Below are 25,440 nucleotides of genomic sequence, written 5' to 3' on the forward strand. Positions count from 1 at the left end.
CATAGAATCATAGAATATCAGGGTTGGAAGGGACCCCAGAAGGTCATCTAGTCCAACCCCCTGCTTGAAGCAGGACCAATTCCCAGTTAAATCATCCCAGCCAGGGCTTTGTCAAGCCTGACCTTAAAAACCTCTAAGGAAGGAGATTCTACCACCTCCCTAGGTAACGCATTCCAGTGTTTCACTACCCTCATAGTGAAAAAGTTTTTCCTAATATCCAATCTAAACCTCCCCCACTGCAACTTGAGACCATTACTCCTTGTTCTGTCATCTGCTACCATTGAGAACAGTCTAGAGTCATCCTCTTTGGAACCCCCTTTCAGGTAGTTGAAAGCATCTATCAAATCCCCCCTCATTCTTCTCTTCTGCAGACTAAACAATCCCAGCTCCCTCAGCCTCTCCTCATAAGTCATGTGTTCTAGACCCCTAATCATTTTTGTTGCCCTTCGCTGGACTCTCTCCAATTTATCCACATCCTTCTTGTAGTGTGGGGCCCAAAACTGGACACAGTACTCCAGATGAGGCCTCACCAATGTCGAATAGAGGGGAACGATCACGTCCCTCGATCTGCTAGCTATGCCCCTACTTATACATCCCAAAATGCCATTGGCCTTCTTGGCAACAAGGGCACACTGCTGACTCATATCCAGCTTCTCGTCCACTGTCACCCCTAGGTCCTTTTCCGCAGAACTGCTGCCTAGCCATTCGGCCCCTAGTCTGTAGCAGTGCATTGGATTCTTCCATCCTAAGTGCAGGACCCTGCACTTATCCTTATTGAACCTCATCAGATTTCTTTTGGCCCAATCCTCCAATTTGTCTAGGTCCTTCTGTATCCTATCCCTCCCCTCCAGCGTATCTACCACTCCTCCCAGTTTAGTATCATCCGCAAATTTGCTGAGAGTGCAATCTACACCATCCTCCAGATCATAAATAAATATATATTTATATTCCAATTGATTTTATAATTATATGGTGAAAATAAGCAATTTTTCAGTAACAGTGTGCTTTTGTATTTTTATGTCTGATTTTGTAAGCAAGTAGTTTTTAAGTGAGGTAAAACCTGAGGTATGCAAGACAAATCAGACTCCTGAAAGGAGTACAGAGTCTGGAAAGGTTGAGAGCCACTGTCTACCGGATAAGACAACTGACTCAACTGTACCAAGAAGGTCAATTCCATGCTTGGGAGTCACTGAGCAGCCATGCTCTCAGATTGAGGGAGGAGGAATTAGGAAGGATGAATATCCCTGAGTTCTATGTCAAGAGGTCCTTCATGATAGGAAGTCTGAGGAGTGTCACCTCTGAAAGGTGAATAAAGGTTTCAGTACCACACCTGCCTTGGCCAAACAGGTATTATGGGGATAGCTCTTGCTCCTTCTCAGCGCAGCTTGAGAAGGGTCTTGAGGATTAGTGGTATAGGTGGGTAAGCATACAGCAGGGTATGGGGCCATGGCATAATCAGGGAATCCCCAAGAGAGCTGGGGCCATAATCTCCCTTGGAGTAGAACAGACAACATCTTGTGTTGTTCACAGTGGCAAAGAGGTCAACTCGTGGTATGGCCCAGATCTGGCAGATGCTGCAGAAGACAGAGTCGTTGAGCTTCCACCTTGCCAAAAGTGTCTGCTAAAGGAGCCAGCAATTGTATTCTGGAAGAATGGTAAATAGACTACTGATATTTTGATCTGATGGTAGATGCGCCAATTGCACAATCCTAGCGACTCCGTGCATAATGACTGGAATAATGCACATAATGCCCTGGTGGTTGATGTAATACATTGCTGCCCTGTTGTCCAGAGTTAGTCTGATGGAGTGACCTCGTATGGCTTGAAGGAAGTGTTGGCGAGCATATCATACTGCTCTTAATTCCAGGATATTGCTATGGAGGGCCAATACCCGTCCCAACCATTTGCATTGTGCTGTGTCTCCCTGCAGGTGAATTCCCATTCCAACAGAGATGCATCTGTTGTGAGGGTCTTCGAAGGTGCTGGTTGTAAGATGGTGAGTTTTTCCACCATGTAAGAGAGTCCAACACTTCCCCAGGCATGGTGACGGAGTGGCTGTGTCTGGAGGATACACTACTCTTATCTATGTCTGAAGGTATCTGAGGTGCATCCTCACATGGGAAATTACCTACTTGGAGGCCGACATGTGGCCCAACATCTGTAGGCAAGTCCTTATGATTGTTTATGGACTGAACTGTCACTCTGATATCAGGTAGAACAGGGTGGAGAATCTCTCCTTGGGTGGGTAGACGGTTGCTGTTGTGGAGTCTAGAGTAGATTCTATAAAGTCTACTCTCTGTACTGGAGTGAGCATGGATTTCTTGTGGTTGATACAAAGGCCCAGAGATTGGAATAGTGTTAGTGTTAATTTCCCTGGACTTTGCTGAATGGACCTCGAGGCATTCAACCTCTGAGAATCCAGTTGTCCAAGTATGGGAATACCGATATTTCCCACCGGCGGATCTGAGCGGCTACCACGGTTTGCCAACTCCCTTGGACCTGTGGAGAATCTGAAGGACAGAAATCAATATTGATAGCACTCTGCCCCTATTACAAAGCATAGAAAGCACTTGTGGGAGGGATGGATGGATACATGAAAGTAGGCGTCCTGCAGATTGACGGCAATGAACCAGTCTTCCGGATCTAAGGATGGGGTTATGGTAGCTAATGTCACCATTCTGAAGTATTGTACTAAGACACAGTTGTTCAAGTTCCTGAGGTATCCACCCTCTGTCTTTCTTGGGAACATGAAAGTAATTTGATTAGAAGAATGAACCTCTAGTGGGACTGGCTCTATTGCTTCCAAAAGGAGGAGGGAATGAACTTCTTATTTTAGGAGTTCCCCATGAGAAGGGTCCCTGAAGTGGGATGGTGTGGGGTGAAAGGAGGAATGGAATGGAAGTGTACAGAGTAACTTACTTGTCTGAGGTAAGAGATTCCTAGGCAGGTAAGTAGTGAGATAGTCGGTCTTCAGAATGGGTTTAAGTGGCATAGCAACTGATTCACTGAAGTGGGTTGCCTGACGCTCATGATCCAGGCATCAAAAGTGCCTCTTACAGGGAGGGGCTGATTGGGCAGAAGTAGGGGTGGGCGGCCCCGGTTTTTGTAGTTTGGGCTTTCAATGGAAGGGCTCCTGGGGCTTAGAGAAAGTATACTGATGGTACTGAAATAGTCTCAATCTTTGAGAAGTTTGGGCTCCAGCACACCACCTTTTTTTTGCAGGCACATACATCCCCAATGAGTGCAAGATTGTTCTGGGTGCAGAGCAGAGTCTGTGTGCCCACTGAAGAGCTTAGGCCCTTCAAATGGCAGGTCATCAAACGTGGTTTGCACATCTTTTGGAAGACCAGAGCAGTGGAGCCAGGATGCTGTTCTCATGACCACCACCATGGCCATGGATTTACACTAGTGGGATTTGAAGAGAGTCTGCTTGCCACTTAATGAAGTCCTGGAAGGTTTTGAAATCATCAGTATAGGAGGGTGGTGATGGCATTACTGCCTCATTTGGAGATGAAGAGGACTTTATAGAGGGAGGAAAGATCTCCTCAGTATAAGACTCTTACTCTTCCTGTTCATCATCGGGTACTGGACAAGTGTGCAGTATGAGGTGTGCAGTACCAGGACTATCTGCAAGAGTCACTGGCTGATACACCACCAGTGGATGCCAGGGTTTTTTCTTAGGTATCAAATAGAATTGGTCCCTGCAGTGAACCCCTGGGTCCCAGTAATCCCACTGGGGAGGAGGAATAAGGGAAGGGAAAATCATAGTCACTGTGCCTGTGATGTTTGATAGGTTTCCTAGGTTCCTCTTAATGAAAGGGACTCAGGAGAGTAGGATAGTACAGTATCGGGATCGGTCTCGGTACAGAGATCTCCGAATCTGATGAAACCTTCCCTGGGTTTTATGGGGTGACCCACTGCTCTTCTTCATTTCCTTGCCTGGAGAGGTATGTTTCCTCTTCTTTAGAGATTTATTCTCCAGGGCCATAGACAAGGGAGTAACAGGGACCAAGGCAGCCTGTGACATTAGATCGGCCCTTGAAACCCAGATAAACCTTGCATTAAAAAGGTTGTAAGAGTCCCCCAAACAGAGAAGGCAACTGGAATGTCCATCACTGTGGCAGGTCTGACAGGGCTTAAATCCTGGGGCATAACAAGCTGTGCTCCAGCATAAATGACACGTCCAAGAAGAGGAGAGGAGAAAAAACCACCTTTCCCAGAAGTACAACCGTGTTAAATAAAAGGCACAAAGAAATGAAAATAGAGAGAAATGATAATAAATGAAGTAAATAAGATAAAAAGTCAAAGGCAAAATGTTGGGAGCTGAATACAGTGGGCAGCAGAATGCTCTGTCTCTAGCTATTGGGGTTGAGAAGGAACTGAGTGGCAGTGGACTCATGCCTCCTTTCATTTATTCCCCATGCAGGTATTTGTAAACTACAATGTGGTTAGCACTTCTCTTTGATAAGCTAAATAGACTGAGCTCCTTGAATCTATCACCATAAGGCACATTCTCTAATCCTTTAGTCATTCTTGTGGTTCTTCTCTGAATCATCTCCAATTTTTCAATAACCTTCTTGAATTGTAGACATCAGGACTGGACAAACAATTTAGAAGTAGAGACTGACAAGGTACAAAACTAGCAAGTAAAAAGATGTATGAATTAGATCCATACACAGCAGACTGCAGCAAGCAATTCCTTCTCTAACCATGGTGATGAAAGAACTGGTTTGAAATATCTGTCATTGCAACTGAATACCTAAGGATGTAGTCAGAGAGAGTGCCAGAAAGGATCATAACTGGTACTCTACCATCCACTACTGCTGCCCCATAGAGTCTTACACCTCAGATCTAAGGGAATTCTGCAAGTGTCATGCTAAGGAGTGCTAGCCCAAGTATTGAGAATCCTGTGTGTATGGGTTCTTAAAAGAAAGATTTCTTTCCCCAGCCTGCAATGTGTCTGGCTACATAAACTTTACATTGCAAGTCTGAAATGCACCAGCATTTGGGAAGCAAGAGAAAAACCTGGAAGACAAATTTAATCTCACAAAATTCTTAGAAGACAGAGGGAACTGTCGGCTGGCGGAGGCTGTTATATGTTAATGAAAGTTGAGATACAGACAATCCTATGAAAAAGAAAATGTCAGGGAATTGTAAAGGATGACAGTAGCGCTGTTTGTTAGAACTGAACCTTCTGATATGCTGAAATGTCCACACAGCATCAGGGGAAACCCTCCTTATACATATTGGTAGAAATGCCAAGTTAACTTCCTTCGGCATTGTTCTCTAGCTCTACCCCTCTTCTCTCTCTTATTTCTCCGTTCTCAGAATGTGGCATGAAAAGGAAATTCCCCCCCTTCCTTCACTAAAAAACAGAAATTTTAATCATTTTCTGTAATCTACATACCTTGATTGGAGAGATATGAAAATATTCATACAAGCTGATTTGTGATGTATCTGTTGATGACATACTCATCAATTCTTTTTGGACAGATTCTATATCCTTTTTGAAAAGTTCAACCTGTCAAAATATTTGAAAAATTAGTTTTAGAATTACAATACTTGTTAAAGCATTAAACTCAACAATACAAATAGTTTTCAGGGAGATGTAATAAACTAATTGCCAGAAACACTGTATGATCTACATTCTGCTGATATTACTTCAAAATAGAATTTCTATTGTATTATTTGGTGCAATAAACTACAAGCAAATTTCTAAAGATCTATCTCAATGTAAAATCTTATTTTAAAATTCAAATAATAGATAAATACAGAGCCTGGGTCAAATAAATACATAAAAGTTATTCTATAATTGATACAAATCTTTAAAAACCTCTTCTAGAATTCATATTTATCTTGCCAGAAGATACACCAAATGAAGTGAAAGATATAGATGCAGAGCTGTAGACAAGTGGACAGGTAAAGAGATTATTTACCTGTACAGTAACTGGAGATGTGTAGTTGCTGTGTGTACTACTCTTGATACGCATACGCCCCATGGAAGATTTTTGTTAGCAGTATCAGCTCGGTCCGCACATGCACTAACTATCCTTGTGCTCCCTACTGAAGGTACAAACAGTGGTGCAAAACCAACTGCCACTCCAGTTCTGTCTCTACCTCAAATCCCATATAGTGAATGAGAAATCCAAAGCAAAGCTTGTCCCAGTTGGTATTTCACTCTAGTTGACTCTCAAGCAATACTCTAACTACAGTGGTGGGTGCACTGAATCCTATCTATGATAGCGTGAAGAACAGCCTTACCAAAAGAGGCATCTGACGAAGATACCTCCACTAAAGTACATGGTCTTGCAAAGGTACACATAGGGCTACATGTGGCAATTTACAGATGTTTTTTAAGGGAACATTTTTCAGAGAGGCCACCGAAGTTGCCTGGGCCCTGGTCAAATAAGTACAACTAGAACTACAACTAAGAACTAGGAGGCTAACTATAGAAACGTAAATCAAAAATAATGGTCCTAACGGACTATGAATGGCCCCATCTCTAGCCAGGGGCAGTTGAGAAAGGAACTGAGGGGTGTTAGCTCGCGCGCACTGACTAGCCTCATGGCACAGCAGGAGGAGAGGCAGCACATGTGTGAGCCTAAAGGACACTGCTACTGAAGTTCTCCAATCAGCAACACAGGGACACAAGCACACCAACAGTGGAGCAACCATAGGGACACTACTCGAAGCAGCAGCATTCTTCAGGTCAAGAGCTAGAAACCAATCACTCTCATCTAGCATCAGTATTATGAAGGCCAGTGTAACCACTGTGAATATTCAACTGTGAATGAAGACACTGAACATTCTGAGATCTAGGATGAGCTTCCATTCTGCCTTCTTTTTGAATATGAGGAAATATTTGGAATAAAAAACTTACGCTCTGTGCTAAGGAGGAAACAGTTTCTATCGCCCCCGGCTGAATGAAAGAATCTACCTTTTAAATTAGAAGCCTCTCATGAGTTGCGGTCCCTGAAAAGGGACAGGGAAGATGGGTATGGTATGAAACTTGACGGTATAACCTGTTGAAATAATTTCCAACACCCATTTGTCTGATATACTAATATTCCATGCTCTCCAAAACCAGAAAAGACCACGTCCAAAGGCAGTAGAGAAAAAAGGAGAGATCACTAGATCTGAAGTAATGTTTGGTCTGTAGCTATTATGAATCCTGTCAAAAGGGATGCTTGTTGATTGACGTTGATTTGATGAAAAAGTAGAAGCAGCCAGGTGGTCTTTTCTTCTGCATTTTTTGACATTTCCTGGGGGGTTCTGAAGGCTATTGATGGTAAAAAATAGGTGAATTTGTCCTTTGTGTATGGTATGGTTGAGACTGTCTATGTTTTCTTTTTGTTGTAGCAAAAGTCCCTAGAGAACATACTACTTACTGCCTCTTCCACTTCCCTGCTGAGAGACTTTGGGCAGTCACTTCACCTCTTTTTGTCTCAAGAGAAGGATGATACTTCCTTTCTGCTAAGCTCTTTGAGATCAACAGATGTGCAGTCCTATATAGGATCCAAGTGTAACTGTTATAGTTGCTGAAATGGCTACAGTTCCAGTCTATCACTTCCCCAATCCATTCATGTACTCTCTCAATCCAAATTCTTACGATTTCCCTTTCATTTGTGCAGCACCACTATCTCTCATCCCCAAACACACAATGCACTCTTACAACTGCAGCAGACCTGATCATTATCCCTCACGCTATAACAATCACTTGTCTTCCCTTCTCCTTCCACACACTCACACATACTCAATCCAGTGGCACCTCACTTAGACGTTGGAATCCTCTTCCCACATGCCAGGATCTTTTTTCCCTTCCTCTCCAGGGGAGGAGAGGGGAAAGCTTGTCGTGGTTGAATCTGTTCCCCTACTTTCCTCTCTGAGGGTCTCGCTTCTCCTAGTCCTCCTGGAAGGCTCAGGGAAGGATGACTGTTGTCCCTCTTTTCCTGACCTTGCCCATAGTGCAAAGGATCAGCCTGCTACTAGGAAGAGGGAGCTGGATCCTGGCTCCTGCACAATGTCCGTCTCATTTTCTATTCTGAGGCCTGTATTCCTTCCCTGTATGTTATGCCAAAATGAGGGGAAAGGAGAAGCAGAAAACCTGCTGTCTACATGGGACAGTAAACAGCTACTAAAAACTGTAGCTCAACAGCAATCCTGTGAATCTTGCTCAATCTGTACCATGGACATCATTGTCAGCTGTTACTGCTGTGACAGGGTCAGGCCAGATGGCTACAGGAGAGTAGGGGTTTTTTTGGTCTTACAATCTTATTTTTATTTACACATTTTCAAACTATGAAGAATATATATACAGCTGGATTAGGGTGTCATAGTGTATGAATAATGGTTCTGTTTCGGAGCTGCTGCACATATTCCTTAGCTTCCAGAGGGGTAGGTGGGCCTTCTACAAGCTTCACAAAGAAATGTCATTTGACTTTCTCCATGATGCCAAACATGCCTCGGCCATGGTAGCGAATATATTAGTCCCAGATTAAGCAGGTCCATCTTCCCTGGGTAAGGTAACAGGGGCAGTTCCAGAACAAGAAGGAACTTGCTGGAACAAATTAAGGCAGGCAGGCAGGCTGGCTAATTAGGATACCTAGAGCCAATTAAAAAGCTACCAGAATCAATTAGGGCAGGCTGGCTAATCAGGGCACCTGAGTTTAAAAAGGAGCTCACTTCAGTTTGTGGTGTGAGTGCGAGGAGCTGGGAGCAAGAGGCACTAGGAGCTGAGAATGAGAAGGCGTACTGGTGGAGGACTGAGGAGTACAAGGATTATCAGACACTAGGAGGAAGATCCTGTGGTGAGGATAAACCAAGGTGTTGGGAGGAGGCCATGGGGAAGTAGCCCAGGGAGTTATAGCTGTGGCACAGCTGTTCCAGAGGCACTCTAGACAGCTCTAGTCCATAGGGCCCTGGGCTGGAACCTGGAGTAGAGGGCGGGCCCGGGGTTCCCTCCAAACCTCCCAACTCCTGATCAGACACAGGAGGAGTTGACCTGGACTGTGGGTTCCACCAGAGGGGAAGGTCTCTGGGTTGTTCCCCGACCCACGTGGTGGATCAGAAGAAACTGCGGGGATTATTCTCTTTCCTTTTCCCCATGCTGGCCAGTGATGAGGTCATCTGAGTGAACAGAGGATCTGAGCCACAAAAGTGGCCAAACTGAGGGCTGCCGTGAATCTCCGAGGTAAGCAAATCTGCCAAAAAGCGCAGGACCCACCGAGGTAGAAGAGGAACTTTGTTACACTGCCTACAGCAGCAGAAGCCCAAGCTGCATACATCTGTGTAATGTTTTACAAATTAAAAATACACTCTCTATTTATGAAAAAGACTTCTACCTCTTGGTCCTTGGGCACCTCAGCCTGTGTAAAGAGTTCAGCCAATGCATACAGGAATCCAAGATCTAATTTGAGATCCATTTCCTGAATCAGCACCTTAAAGTACCTAGATATGACAGTAAAACAATAAACTATTAAACAGCAGCAATTTATTGTTTGTAAAAGCAAAGCTTCAAATTGTATTAAAACTAGCTATTTATGAACTATAGATACAAAATAATTCCTTAAACAATCCACTGCCATTTGTCAAAGAAGGTTTGGAGGTGCTCCCAGTGAGCATCCAAAAAAACCTTATCCTTCTCCTCAAGACTCTTCTTTGCCATGAATACTATTAAAAATTTGACAACAGTTAGGCTGCTTGTGTGTAGAGACCACTCACTGCTTATCATACTGACCAGTACTCTTTGTTTACTTGTACTCCACATTGGTCTTATATCTATCACTGATCTCTCTTGTCTTATACTTTAGACTGCAAGCCCCTTGGGGCAGGGATCATCTCTTTCTTCTGTGTTTGAACAGCATCTAGCACAATGAGGTCCTGATCTCTGACCAGGGTTCCAAGGTGCTATGGCAATATGAACAACAACAACAGAAGTGTAACATTTGAACTCCACATTTGCTATAACCAGAAATAATTTCACTATATAACACCTTTTAACTTAAACAAATGCTGTATATGTGACATTGTTAACAAATGCTTGCTCTAATGCAGAACTGTTAGTGCTCACACAGGTAACTAACAGGTCAAATAAGCCTGAGTTCCACATTCCATTTTTCCCCCAACTGCTATCTTTCTGAAATTAATTTCTTTTGGGTTGAAATTTACCTTGCTTTGTCTCAGTCCACAAGTGAAGTTTATTTCCAAAAGTGTGAGCAAAATCAGTTTAGCTATTTTTCATTGCAAGTACATAAAAATACACATCTTCCTATATGTTACAATCAGAAATGTAATACAGACAGGACTCCAAAAATTTTTGGAAAATAGCACATAAGGAAAATAGCACACAACAAGGAGTTTTCTATTAATTGAAAGAGTACCTCTGCTAGAAGAAAAGATAATGGTTTTGGAAAGTTTAAACGTTCCACCATAATGGAATATGTAAAATATACTTACTTAATACGCGATATTTGAGAATGCCCTGCAGTCCTCATGACAACACTCACATCAATAAACGGCTTTGGTGCTATAAAGAGGTAAAACCAAGAGGTCAGTATAGGTTTTATAAGAAATATGTATGAACTAAATTTTCCTGATATAAAAATGCCATTTATGATCCTGATTATCTGCAGTATTTAAATCCCATAAAATAGAATACAATGGAAGGAATGGGCACTCATGTGATTCAAATGAAGGAGAAGTAAGAGGAGCAGGCAGGGGGGAAGAGGAGACGGAAATGGAACATCAAAAAACTCTACTCCAGCCTACCAACTATTAGAAACATAGCATTTTCACTTGATAGCAAAATGAATGCTTTGGAGGTTATTTTAGCTATATATAATATAGCTAATGCTATAATTTAATCTTTTATTCATATATTCTAAGGTCAGAAAGGACCATTGTGATTATCTAGTTTAACTTCCCACATAACAAAGACTTTCCTGAATTAATTCTTGTTTGAGCTAGGGCTTATCTTTACAAAACATCCAATCTTGATTTTAAAATGGCCAGTAATGGAGACAGGTTTCAGAGTGGTAGTCGTGTTAGACTGTATCAGCAAAAAGAACAAGGAGTACTTGTGGCACCTTAGAGACTAACAAATTTATTTGGGCATAAGCTTTTGTGGGCTAAAACCCACTTCATCAGATGCATGGAGTGGCAAATACAGTAGGAAGATTATATACATGGGAAATGAGCTCTCTAATTTCTGCAGATAATCTCTGCAGCAGTCAACATTTACAGCAGCCTTTCCTGCCTATTGTACCCTTTTTGAGAGTCTGATATGTCTTGTGTACCCTTAAGTTTCACCTCGCTTAAGAACTACTTGCTTATGAAATCAGACATAAAAATACAAAAGTGTCTCAGCACACCATTACCGAAAAACTGCCTACTTTCTCATTTTACCATATAATTATAAAATATATCAATTGGAATGTAAATATTGTACACAAATTTCAGCATAAGTAAGTCACTGTATGAAATTTTAGTTTGTACTGATTTTGATAGGGCTTTTTATGTAGCCTGTTGTAATACTAGGCAAATATCTAGATGAGTTGATGTACCCCCTGAAGGACCTCTGAATACCCCGAGGGTATAAGTACCCCTGGTTGAGAACCATGGATCTACAGCATTGACCTGTCAAATTTGCACTGCAGATTCCTGAACCATACCTATCCAATTTCCAAGGCTACTGATCTAAGCCTTGCATAAGCAATACATTCACTCAAATTAAAAACACAAAATCAACACTTTTTTGTATTGCATACAGAGACTTATAGCTAAAAATGATCTATTCTGGCTCCAGACCTTTCCCCCCACTAATGGGGTATACCTTTCATCACACAAATATCAGTGGCAACACCAGCTCATGTCTGGAGCTAAGACATGCCCATTCTTCCCACTAAAAACACTGGCTGGTGATATAAATGCAAGAGCAGTCCAGTGCCTTCACCCTAACTTATCAACATTCAAAGCTACTGAATATCAACAAATAGCCGGAGTGGAATGACTTACATCAAAGCTATATAAATAACTGATTTTAATCATAATTTAAATCAGCAAGCAGGAAACCTTGATTTAAATAAATGATTTTAATCATGTTTTGCATTTGTGCTTTTCAGTTATTTTCATAAAGAAAGGCTGATTCTCATTCGTTAATAAACTAAACTAAATATACAATTTATACTAACTTTGGTGTTTCTTTTTGCTAGCCAGGAGGATATACCATATCTATACACTTATTTAAAGCAACTGTGTGTCTTAACCCACATTTACTGAAATTTGTATTTTTTGTACGTTGCAAAATGGTGAACAGTGCACTTCTTATTTACTACATTAATTTTTTTACTTGTGATTTGTGTCAAGATCTATTTGGATGGACATTCAAATACAATTAAACTTGCACAAAGACAGCAACGTTTTTTTGAAAAAAAAAAAAAAAAACCCAACCTGAAAAGTGCTGGATACATTAAAAAAAGTTTACCACAATACGTTTTGCATTAAATATTGGCCTATTCATTAAACAAAGGAAGTATTATCTGTAGTTAGTGAATTGAACTGATTGTTTTTAGTCACTATGTCCTTCAAGATTTTAGAATTAGTAGCTCTAACCTTCTCAGACCTAGTTTTTATTCATAGATTAAAAAAAGCAGGAAAGTTTGTTTTCCAAACTCCCAAATTGTTTCTTAAACTTCAAATAAACTTTAGTCACTGCACTGACATAGCTGAACAAACAAAGGAAGAAAATATTATCTATAAACTTACAGAAGAGGCTTCGGATGTCAAAAGCTGGTTTAGCATTTCAGCAAACTCTGGTACCAGGTTTTAGCCATGGACTTCCAGCAGTTCAGTGGCTTGAATTTCTTTAAAAATTGGCAGCAAACGTGCTGCTTAATATTTTACTTTGCATTAATTTTAATATACTATAATAAGTTTAGGCCTTAACTTCAGTTGTCAATTTCAAATATGTTAAATCATGTGTTTAAAAATAAACCTGTATTTAATTTAAAAACAATTTAACCTTTTAAATTAAAAAAAAAAACCCACTGATTTTTATTCACCCTGCAAATAGTCCATTCCTTTCTTATTTTCCTGAGCTTCTCTTTCTCCTCCCCAGCCCTTTTTCAGACAGGGATCACCTCCTTCCCATCACACACACTTTTTATGTGAAAGGAATATGTACACAGCACCCACTCTTGGCCTCTTCCTTCAACCTCCATCCCACCCCAAATGGCAAAGCAGGGGGAAAAGCAGAAGACCAAGCACGGTATTTCATTTGTAAGGAACCGCTGCAAGACAGAGGCGATCGAGAGCTATGCCTTTAATGCTTCCAGTCCACAAACTGGCTCAGAGTATACCAGGAGAGAAGATTCCAAGTCTAATACTGTTGATGGAGGCTCCAGCACTAAGCCCCACCCTACAACTCTGGAAGAGGTCTTCTAAAGCTATAGGAACACTCCAGAAACCAATTATTAGCATTAAGATAAGACTGATTAATGAATATCAAGTTAAGATGGTAATATGTCTATGTCTCCCTTTCAAGAAAAATTTCTATTTGTATTCTGAGACACAACATGGGTGAGGTAATACTGAACCAACTTCTGTTGGTAAAAGTGATAAGCTTTGTTTAACCTCAAAAGCTTGTCTCTTTCACCAACAGAAGTTGGTCCAATAAAAATAATTAATTCACCTACTTCATATCTCTCTAATATCCAGGGACCAGCACGGCTACAACAACCTACAAACCATTTATATGCTAATTTTCCAGGCTACTAGGGTAGGCTTAATGAGGAGAGAAGCTGCTAACATAATGAAAATTATCAGCTAGGAAATTTCTCATTCAATTATATAGCTTTTCTCCTCATCCCTCAGTGGGAAGTAATAAACAGTGAATCACAAAAGGATGCCAACTGGTGCAGGATTTAAAATCCAGCTTGCAGCCACTTTGATGCACCCAGGCCTTGGCAATTTGGATAGAATGAGATGAACTGGGACAACTGGTGTATATACTCCACATGCTTCAGCCATTAGTTTTAAGTATTATTTTTATTACTGTAGTGTTTAGGCTACTGTAGTCATAGACTACGAATGCCCATTTATGCCACAACCTTCCAAAGCAATGCTAAGGGTCAGAACAAAATGATGGGAGAACCATTTTCCAGGAATTGTGGAAAAAGGAATTCATCTTGAGCAGAAACATTTCTGCAGCTACAAAAATAACCTTATTCATATGGCAACAGCAATATGGGTCTTGTACAGATAGGGGAATTAATTCCAAAACCTAACTTTTGATATAATTAATTACCTTTTGGAGGTAATGTCATTCTAATTAATCTTGGCATCTGATGATACTCAAATGGACAGCCCAAAGTGCCTACCTATAGAATGCCACAAGGGCTGATACCACATTTCTAGGATGCTTGTTTATAGGAATCCAATCAAATCATTCTGAAGAAACTCTAAAGTAGCTGAGATCACCAGAACTTTGTGATTATTATTATATTTGTATTGTAGCATCTAGAGATTGGGGCCTCATTGGCCTGGGTACTGTACAAAGAGGCAGTCCCTGCCCCCCAAAGAGCTTTGTTTCCCCTGACACTAGCAATATAATTGGACCAGATTAATTAATGAGATTTCCTGGTTGAGTTCTATCTGCACTCCAAAAATGTATGAGAGACTATCAGAGAAATCCTGCTGAACTATACGTCTTTTTCAATAACTATGCTGTTAACTGTAGGTATTCCCAATCCTGATGCTTCAAGAGTCCTGGTCTTCTCTGCAGGTGCACTGTCAGTCCCTTGACCGCCCAACAAGTCCAAAGGGCCTTCTGCAATGGAAGACTAGGAGGATGCCTTCAATCTTCCCCTTTCCTTTTCTATATCCTTTAAGTGAGTTGTCTTGAAAACTCAGAAAATGCCCTCTGCCCAGGACATTACTTCCATTGCTGCAGAGAAGCTTTAACCTCTGGTTACTCCCTGGTTTGGGAAGAGCTATCTACGTTCATGCTCAGATCAGAAGCCAATCCGTAACAGAAAGTAGGAGGAAACTTCCTTTGTGAGCATCATAATAGTCCACTAATGTGGTTTCTTGTACCTTCTTCTGAAGCAGCTGATGCTAGCCACAGTCATAGACAAGATATTGGACTCAATCGACAACTGGCCCAATCTCCTATGTCAATTTTTTTGTGGGATGTGCTTGTTCTGGCTGAGACATAGTATTGTTGTCGATGTGTATTAAGATTTTGGAAATTTGTCTTCCAAGTATGTTCTTCATCCTATGAAACTTGCTTCCAAAATGAGTATACAAGTGTTTAGAGCAAATATTGGGTTGGCTTTCAGAATGTTTTTTGTATTTACCTGCCCCAGAAAGGGACATCTGGTTGCGATCCAAAAAGGATACCTAATTTTGCATTTTATCAGGTGCATGTTTCCATGTCCTCAGAAGGAATTTCTGTAGGTGCGTTCTGAGAAACCCATTCAGGGAATGATGCCAATGCATGGCACCACACATCCTAGCCACTGGACATAATTGTCTATAGATGACAACTCCCAGAAAATGGAATGGAATTTTGCATCTCTAAAAAATCTTTACCATGATAGTAAACTTATGTCCAGACCCCTGCCTGTTTTGACCACTGGGTGAGTAACTCTTTGCACTGGAGTTCAAAATCAAGATGAGCTATTCAATAACTGGTAGGTATGAATTCTTTCCAATTAGGAATTGGTCTGTTTCTCTGGACAGAGCACTGATTGGCATGTTGTCTATATATGGGTATAGATGCGTAAATTGCAACCAGTGCCTTGCCGAGACTTCTACCTACAATTTCCTAAGACTCTGGGAGAGGAGAATATGGGAAAAAAAGGCTTGTACATGAATTGTGAGTTCTCCTACACAAATGCTCTATTTTTTTTCTTTGTCATGCTGAAGATTTTGAAGGCTTGGAGGAAAATTTATCTAGGTTTTATTGGGAACTCCTGCCCCACATTTTCCCTTCAGCTAAGGTAATAGTCCCTTCTCAGATAAAGTTGGTGTTGGGAGCAACCAACTGACTTCTATGCTGGCTTTGATAGTGAAGGTTGAGTCCTTTCTCTATTCTCAGCTACTAATTTCTCTAATGTTTCCCCAAGGAGTTCCTCACCTGTACATTTGCTTTTCATGGATATAATATAACTTCCTTGTAACCACAAAGTTAGAACCCCCATTGCTCATCACAAATCACATCAAGGATGCAACTAGAACAGAACCAGAAACTCTCATTCCAATTAAGGATCGGACCCCTAGATGATGAGCCACTTGCTTGCCTTCTAGTTGCCTTTCCTTACTAAATATATATAAAAAAAAAATATGGGTTGAATGGCTACAACTGAGGCTTTGAAATAGCTCTGGAGTGTATCCTTACTCTTATGGCCTATAGCAGTGGTTCTTAACCTAAATACCATTGTGGGCTGCATCCAGTACTATCTGTATGGTCCTGAGGATATCACACGGGCCGCAGGGCTGTGCTGATTGGGCTGTAAGTGGCCCGCAGGTTGAGAACCACTGGCCAGCAGTGTTTTTTTTAAACTTCATCTCCTGTTTCTGTGCTATGACAACAAAGATTGAGGACAAAATTCAAACCTGGTGTAAGCAAGGTGCAACTCTATTGATTTAAATGATTCAACTTGCACCAGTTGTAAATTTGGGGAAGTGTGTGCATTCTCTGAGAGTATTAAAAGCGTGTGTCAAATAAGTATTATGTATAGTGGATGAAACATCTAATGTTGGTGGCATGAAAGAGGGGTTTTTTTTTTTTTGGTTAAAATTATGAGAATTTCACCCAAATATGCCTTCCAGTCATAGTACATTTGGTTTTAGGTGGATGGGCTGGATCATTCATTCCTTAATATTAATATTTGTTTTCTCTGTAGTTATCAAGTTTTATGGTCATTTAACTGATAGTGGCCTCTCTCTTTTTCATGCACATCTTTCTGTTTTAAAGAGACCAACTTCTATTCTGCTTATAGTGACAACCTAAGCCACTTACAAATGCACATAAAATATATATTTATATTTCTGTAAGAACTGTGAAATATATTATACTATATCCACAAACCTGAATCCAGGGTGATGGACTTTGGAGGTTTAATAGGATAAAACACAGAAGGAAATATGGCTCCAGGAATCTGGTTTTGTATCTGACAAGGGTAAGGACAGGATAAGATGATGTATGTTAGCTGTTCAAGTAGCAACTGTTTATTAAAAATTAAAAAAGAAACTCTAGGTAAGCAACATACAGAAACACTAAAATATCCTTTACACACGCCAAACACAAAAGTGACTGATCCAAAAAGCGTTCAATATATTCCTGAAAAAGATCATTTGGGTTACAAAACTTAGAAAAACTAATTTCTGTAGCCCTAACATTGTAAACAATTCTTGAACAGTAACTTTACTAAGTCTGTCATCATACATTTTAGTTCTTTGGAAGACTCACCTGTATCCAGTAAACTTGGACTCTGACGGACTTTTGATGCGCAGATGTACTATATTCTACATTTAAAGCTGGCAAATAATTTCTTCTTACAGGAATTTCGTTTGGTTGTTGGATTTTCATGTTACCACCATTAGGAGTTAAACAAACCTGTAATATTAATATATATAAAAAAACCCATAGGTGTGCTGTGTGCTTCAGTAACCAGAAACTCTAATTTTAAAGTGTACGTTTTTGAAAGTCAACTTTAAAACTAATATTAAAAAGTGTTACTGCTCAAATGTTAGAATGTTCTCCAATTCAAGTTAACGGGGATAGTCATTAACTTCAACGGAAGCAAGACTAGGACCTAAGTTTGTACACTTATTTTGAGGGTTTATTCATCTATTTACATGTAGCTATCTAAAGTTGATGTACAATAGTATGGTGAACAACGTCATCCTAAGATATAAACTTGCAGGTGGCAGGAGCCTGGACTCAGTTTCCTGCACAAATTATTTAAGTATAAACCTACTACATACAGAAAAAGGAAGATTCAGATCTTAATGTACTTTTTAATTTTTAAAAAAATCATTTATAATGTTCTGCTTGGTAGTTACAGTATGATATGAAACACTGCTTTAAGTGATTCACCTTGCCTAGAAATGAAACATGCATAGCTATTCTATTATGCTATCTTACCAATAGCACTTTATCAACCACATATTTAATTATACTGTTACCTTTGCTGTATATTACCACAGTAAAGCTATACATTTATTATTTGCTTGTATGTTAGCAGTGATAATATTTATAATTGTTTAAAGAATTCCATAACAAAATATGTAAGCAGAAAAAGCTGTAGTGTCAAAAAGTTTGTATTAAACATCATGTGAAGAAGTGTAACGCTCCTTGACTGTGTATGTGTGTGCAGATTTTATGAACACACAACCTGCAATCGGTTATGCCTCCTTAAATAAGGTAAAGGCTAAAAACAAACTAGACACAGTAGCTTTCAAGGTCTTAATGTATCCTTTCTGGAGATATATATAGAAAGGTTTTCAAATGGACTCTACTGGAATTTTGTCCAAATTTGATGCTATGTATAGAATTTTCCCTCTTCTCTTGCCCTGTATGTACGTATGTATGTATATCTCTATATACAAATTAATATCTAAGAGTAAAGAGTTCTATCAAATATTACCATAACATTTGTTTCCAGCTCAACAATCTTGTTTTCTGAAGGGGACAGCTCACTGTATTCTTTAAATTCTCTCTCTAACTTTTCAGTTTGCTTAATGCTCATTGGCCTCCACCTTGATTTCTTCTTGGGTTTTGTCTCCCAAACTACATCAGAACTTGTAAATGAAAACAAAACAAATGGTAAACATAAAAGAATGAAAGATTAGGAGTTTCAAGTTTATTTTGACAATTTTATCATTTTAAATATTTTGCTGGACGTGGATCCTCAATACATATAAAACATATGACAGACAAAAACAAAAAATACCAAATTTCATGGAGTACTCTTTCTGGTTATTTTATTTATTTATTGGCAACTTAGTATTAGTACTAGGTAGTATTTAATTTTGATTGCTGCTGCATATCTATCCAAGAGGGTTTAAAAAAAAACTATACACAGTTCCCCTTACCAGAGTTGTTCAAGATACAAAATGAAAAATTTCTTACCTGAATATCTTAGTTTCTCTCCTCATTCCTAATGAACAAGTAATGCCTCTCACCTGTGGAATTCAGAAATAACCCAGAACTGTTCTGGAGGCTTAGGAGTAAGCCCCTCCCTTCATTTGAGGCCAACAGAAGAGTTTTGCCAGAATTGTATATGAATGCGAAACAACAAATCATAAGCATTAAATCAACAACTTGTAATTACATTAATTAACCTTCAGGCAATTCTATGTTTACGTCTCTCTTTGTAGAAAATTTTCAATTGGTTACAAACTATATTTTGGTCATTTACCAGACTACCGGGGTGGGCTGAATGAGGAGAGAAGCTGATAACCAAAAGAAAATTTGCTGAAATTTCACATTGTGCTGTCCAGCATTCTCACCTCATCCGCAAAAATGGCAAGAAGTGAGCCATGAATCACAGAAGTGTGTGTGTGGGACAGGGGAAGGAATAAGGAACAATTTATATTACAGTAGAATAATAGCCTGTTCCTCCCATATGAAGCAAAATCTTTTTAATGGAAAGAAACCTACCTTGCTAGTTTCCTCAGAAGATATTCAGACCTTATTTTCTACCCACAATGCCACTAGCATGCTTAATTTCCTCCAGGAATGGTTTCACTCATGTCTAGCATGCTAACTGGTGCAGGATTTTAACATCTTGCCTGCAGCATCTTTGAGGCCTAAAGTGCTCGTCACTGATGCCAATACAAAACTCCACAGGCTTCAACTGAGCCAGGATTTCACCCCTGGTATTTTGGATAAAACGAGATAACAGGATACACTTATTATGTGTACTGCATACACTTGAGAGACATCTTTAGAGCTTTATAAATGTCCATTTATGGCAAACCTTTCTAAAGGAATGCTAAGGAATGAAAAAAATTGATGGGAGAACCATTTCCCAACAAGTATGGTAAGAAGAATTTACCAGACAGATTGCTGGTACTATAAGAATAATCTTTTTCTCACACCACAACATTTGGGCACTAATTCTGAAACGTCTCTTTCTAAATGCAACTAGAATAGCTGGTTGCAGGCTTGTCTCCTCTGGCCATCCTGATGAACCCTGACATCTGAGGATCTTCAGTCAAAGAGCCTGTTGCCATTAGAATTGGTACCTACTGTTCTATAGTGGTTAATTTTAGGACAAGAACCAAACATCCTGGAGAAATTCCAGTGTAGCTGAGGTCACCAGAACTTCAGGATACTTGTTTACCCTCAGACCAGAAATGAAACTTGACCGGATCAATGAATGAATTGAGTTCTGGCTGAGTTCCGCTGGGATATCAAAATGCATCTACAAGGCTAAATGAGAACCCACTCCTCTTTAGATACCCCAGGCTGTTAACTGTAGGTGGTCCATATCCAGATAGAGACCCTGGCTGAAGAAGTCTGGTTTCTTCTGCAGGTACAATGGAAATTCCTTGGCTGTCTCTATCAGGTCCAAACCAAGCCAGTGCAAGACTAAGAAAATGACCTCAGTTCTTTCTCCTCCTCTTTTCGTATCCTTTACATGAACAGTTCAGAATGGCATCAGATTCTTCTCTGCCCACAACATTGCTTCTGGAAGAAGCTTTCACTCCTAGTTATTCTGCAGTTTTGGAAAGCATGTGAACATTCATGCTTCACAGCATATGCCAACCTCTAGCAACCAGATGTAGGAAAATTTCCTTTTCCTTTTCAAGCAATTATTCCAGAATTGCCCACTACAGGGTTTTTTGCACCTTTCCCTGAAGCATCTGACGCTGGCCCCAGTCAGATACAAACAGAATACTGGACATGATGAACCCACTAGTCTGATCCCATAGAGTCATTCCTACGTTTTTGTTCAGACATGTCACTGACAGAGCTGTCCAAGTGAACTAAAAGGATGAATGTGCTGAGATTTTGAAAAATGGTACAGAACAATATGTAAGCTTGAGAGAACTAATGTCTTCCTTTTTCCAAAATGAGGGACCCATACTTGTTTTGTACCCAAGGTATGTTCCCCTCTCTGACAGGCTTGCTTCTGTAGTGAGTATGCACGGATCTAAAGTGAAAAGCAGGTTGTTTTTTTAGGATGTTCTATGTCCTTACCTGCCCACAAGTGAGGTCATTTTATGTGGAAATGATGCTTAATTTTGCATTGTGTCTACTGTGCAGTTCTACATACTTTGAAGGAATTTCTGGAGACACATTTTGAGAAATCCCACTCAGGTGATAACACCTGTGCATGCCACCAGCAATCCTAGTTGGCAACTGGATATGGGAGATTGCTGTGAGAAAAATAGTGATTCAATGAAGTTTTGGTTCTTTGACCATAATTTTACCACTATGGCAAACATTTGTAGAGCCATGCCTATTTTGACCCTGGTAAAGCAGCTCTCTGTATTGGGATCAAAAACTTCCTCCTGATTTTGAACCATTTCCAGCACCTGGCAAATATGAGTGGGCACTGATTAGGATTTTGTCCCTGAATGGATACAGATGCATAACTTGCAACCTGAGCCTTGCTGTAGTTACCACCAGCTGTTTTTTAAAGAATCTGGATGCAGAGTATTGATCAAAAAGAAGAGGAATAGCTCACCCTTCTGGATGAGTAAGGATTTGTGACTTGTGTCGCCATCGCTTGCCCTCTGAGAGTCCTTATAAATATATAGCACATCTCAGACTTGGTTAGATGCTAGTAGGGCTTCTCTGTTGTGATGGGGTCAGAGGGAGCTGCTCATGAAGTGTTATACAGGAGAAAATAGAGGGTTATAGCCTTAACACTATGGTAATTCCGCAACTCAGCAGAGGGAGAGAGGAGCTAGAAGCTAAAATGAAGTTGCTACTGCACAAAAACATAAAAATTAGTTATAAAACATACTGGCTGGGAGAAACTGAACTGCTAACTTGTTCCCCTGGTGGAAGACGACAATCTGGTTGCCTAAGCTGAAGGGTAGGGCTTAGACTTGGAGTCTACACCAGTGTGGACTCCTTCCAAATTCCACAGGTGGGAGGTATTACCCATTAGTGATGAATGAGGAGAGAAGCTGTGCAGCAGAAAGTTTAATATGACATACTGTACACACATACCCATAAAAAGCACATACCAATTTGAAGCATAAAACTAAATGGAAATGGAATTCCGAGTACAACCTACAAACACACAATGATTTAGTACTAACAACAAGACGACTAGATCAGACCAAAAAGTATAAAACTAAAAATAAAACTAGCTGAGTTTAAAATGCTTGAAATAATGCTTACAGTGACTCCCTACCTAATAGATTACTTTACCTTGTAATTCCAATGTAGGACACTTCTTGCTTTGTATAATTGTTGACTAAAGAAATTCCAACATCTTGTAACGATAGAACAATTTCTTGTTCTGCTAGTTCTACTTTTTCACTTTCATATGTTGCTTTAAATACACTCTCATCTTCAGTGAATAGGATAATACGTTGCAAGCCTTCAAAAAATGAAACTAAATAAACTCTCTTTTTTTTATCCAGGAGGAGAGAGTCCATCATGTCCTACATGAGGAGAAAAAAAACCCAAAAGTTTGCAACTCTTGTTCATTCTACTTTGACAAACAAATGTAAATTTTGTAGCAACATGGACACTGACAAATAAAAGCTATATTGGGAAGGTAGGACACTGGAGAGGGTAAGAATGGAAGAAAACAGGTTATATTCGTAAGCAGTACATTATATGAAATTCAAAAATAGTAAAATTTTGAATTGTGAAGCGAGATCTCAATTGTGCAAGCACTCATTAAGACAAGGGGACAAATGGGAATAAAGTTCAAAATATGTATAAGTGCAAATATTATTCCCCCATGCGAGCTATGCACATGTTGATCATTGACTAAACTAAGGCAAACACATCAGAAGTTAATATTTGTTTCTGCTTTATTAGAAACAATGAAAAGAAGAGGAAATCTATATTTACCCACTGGAGAAGCATAAAACTGAAACCAAGAGAACAGTTAGCATAAGAGAAATAAAAAGTGAACTATACATTAGTACTGTTAAGTATAGCCTCGATAACACAAACCATTTCTGTTCAGGTGATTAAAATAAAAAAATCCGTTTTCATTATATTAATATACCAGAACGTGTAAAATATTCTTATACATTAAATTATTTCCATATCTTCAAAAAGTGAAATGGAATAATATCTTAAATTATGATTGGTTGCTCTGGATATAAAAGAGCTTTTTGGCAACTGTCTTAGGTCTCCATAACTAAGAATCTGTCACGGTTTTTATAAGTAAGGATCTTACAGACAATCTAGTCTCCATTCTTGTACAAACTCCTATTGTTTTCAACAGGAGTTCTGCACTTAAAATTGAGTGTAACATGGTTCTGTGTTTTAAATATGTGGTTTATTATTTGTCTCAGTAGTTTAAAGGATAATTCCTATAACAGACTGGTCTTAACATGCAAAAAATAAGCTGAAATTTGTAGTTTTAGAATTTTACAACCAGGTTTCGAATTCTTGGAGAAATGTTAGAAAATAATACTATTAAATCCAAAAACTCTACTAACACAAACTGTGCTATTGTGAAATCAGGGTTTGTCTATACAGTCAGTGTGCTGCAAGCTGGGTTGTAAATCTACCTTGCACTAGTCTGTCATGCACTAACTATCCATGTGGACCTTGCTGCCACACACTAAAAATTACCCTGTTCTCATAGGCAAGTCCCCAGTATAACAAAACTAGCAATACTAAGTTACCTGAATAAAGGAAAATGGCAACACAATTGTTTCACAATTCCCGTAGCACTACCCATTTATTCAGAAAACAACAATTGGCCCTTATGTCTCCAATATTGCATACTTTGAAAACCTGTGTCATTAAATTGTTTTGCTTTGTCTCTCTTTGCTTCTTTCCTTTCTTTGTCACCTGCTAAGTCTTCAACAATTGATATTCTGGTTCTTCCCTTATGGAAAAGTCCTAAAGAACTTAACAAGGATGAAGTCTCTAGGCCCTGGTCTACACTTTTTTTTTTTTTACTTAAAGGGCTCTTAAAATCGATTTCTGTACTCCTCCCCGAAGAGGGGATTAGCGCTGAAATCAACGTCGCCAGGTCAGATTTGGGGTAGTGTGGGCGCAATTTGACAGTATTGGCCTCCGGGAGCTAACCCAGAGTGCTCCATTGTGACTGTTCTGGACAGCACTTTCACCTCAGATGCACTTACACAGGAAAGACACCGGGAACTTTTGAATTTCATTTCCTGTTTGGCCGGCGTGGTAAGGTCATCAGCAGAGGTGACCATGAAGAGCTCATCAGTACAGGTGACCATGCAGTCCCAGAATCGCAAAAAAGCTCCAGCATAGACAGAACGGGAGGTACTGGATCTGATTGGTGTACGGGGAGACGAATCCGTGCTATCAGAACTCCGTCCCAAAAGACGAAATGCCAAAAATATTTGAAAAAAATCTCCAAGGGCATGAAGGACAGAGGGTAGAACAGGGACCCATAGCAGTGCCGAGTGAAACTGAAGGAGCTCAGGCAAGCCTACCAAAAATCCAAAGAGGCAAATGGCCATTCCAGGTCAGACCTCCAGACATGCTGCTTCTATGATGAGCTGCATACAAATTCTAGGTGGTGCCCCTACCACTACCCCACCCCTGTACATGGACTCCTGCAAGGGGGGAGTCTCACGCAACAGGGATGAGGATTCTGGGGACGAGGAAGATGATGATGAGGAGGAGGATGAAACTGTTCTCCCTGACAGCCAGGAACTGTTTATCACCCTGGAGCCAATACCCTCCCAACCAGGGCTCCCAGACCTTGAAGGTGGAGAAGGCACCTCTGGTGAGTGTACCTTTGTAAATATAATCCAGGGTTTAAAAGCAAACGTGTTTAATGATTAATTTGCCCTGAAGACTTGAGATGTATTCGCGGCCAGTACAGCTACTGGAAAAGTCTGTTAACGTGTCTGGGGATGGAGCGGAAATCCTCCAGGGACATCTCCATGAAGTTGTCCTGGAGGTACTCCCAAAGCCTTTGCAAAAGGTTTCTGGGGAGGGCAGCCTTATTGCCTCTTCCATGGTAGGACACGTTACCACGGCAGGCCAGTAGCACGTAGTCTGGAATCATTGCATAACAAAGCATGGCAGCTTATGATCCCGGTGTTTGCTGGCATTCAAGCAACATCCGTTCTTTATCTCTCTGTGTTATCCTCAGGAGAGTGATCTCATTCATGGTCACCTGGTTGAAATAGGGGAATTTTATTAAGGGGACATTCAGAGGTGGCCGTTCCTGCTGGGCTGTTTGCCTGTGGCTGAAAAGAAAACATCCCCGGTGTTAGCCACGCAGTGGGGGGAGCGGT

The 25,440-nt window shown here is 40.2% G+C and overlaps 1 protein-coding gene across 4 annotated transcripts in view; it reads right to left on the reverse strand.

Moving 5' to 3' along the window:
• The window catches only part of VPS13A (vacuolar protein sorting 13 homolog A), a 285,176-nt gene that overhangs the window by 66,268 nt on the left and 193,468 nt on the right, over positions 1-25,440 (reverse strand). For 3 of the 4 annotated variants that reach the window (XR_013346200.1, XM_077817554.1, XM_077817553.1), the window contains exons 54-60: positions 22,397-22,632; positions 18,651-18,804; positions 17,471-17,617; positions 17,090-17,171; positions 10,456-10,525; positions 9,342-9,447; positions 5,408-5,521 (exon numbers count right to left, since the gene is read on the reverse strand). Coding sequence is in view for 2 of the 4 variants with exons in the window: in XM_077817554.1 (XP_077673680.1) it covers positions 5,408-5,521; positions 9,342-9,447; positions 10,456-10,525; positions 17,090-17,171; positions 17,471-17,617; positions 18,651-18,804; positions 22,397-22,632 (909 nt within the window). In the remaining 2 variants the exon portion in view is untranslated. Of the gene's footprint in view, positions 1-5,407; positions 5,522-7,388; positions 7,506-9,341; positions 9,448-10,455; positions 10,526-17,089; positions 17,172-17,470; positions 17,618-18,650; positions 18,805-22,396; positions 22,633-25,440 lie in introns of all 4 variants that reach the window. The other variant, XR_013346201.1, reaches the window with a different exon arrangement.

The sequence above is a fragment of the Eretmochelys imbricata genome, chromosome 5, assembly GCF_965152235.1.
Source record: "Eretmochelys imbricata isolate rEreImb1 chromosome 5, rEreImb1.hap1, whole genome shotgun sequence".
Lineage (NCBI taxonomy): Eukaryota > Metazoa > Chordata > Testudines > Cheloniidae > Eretmochelys > Eretmochelys imbricata.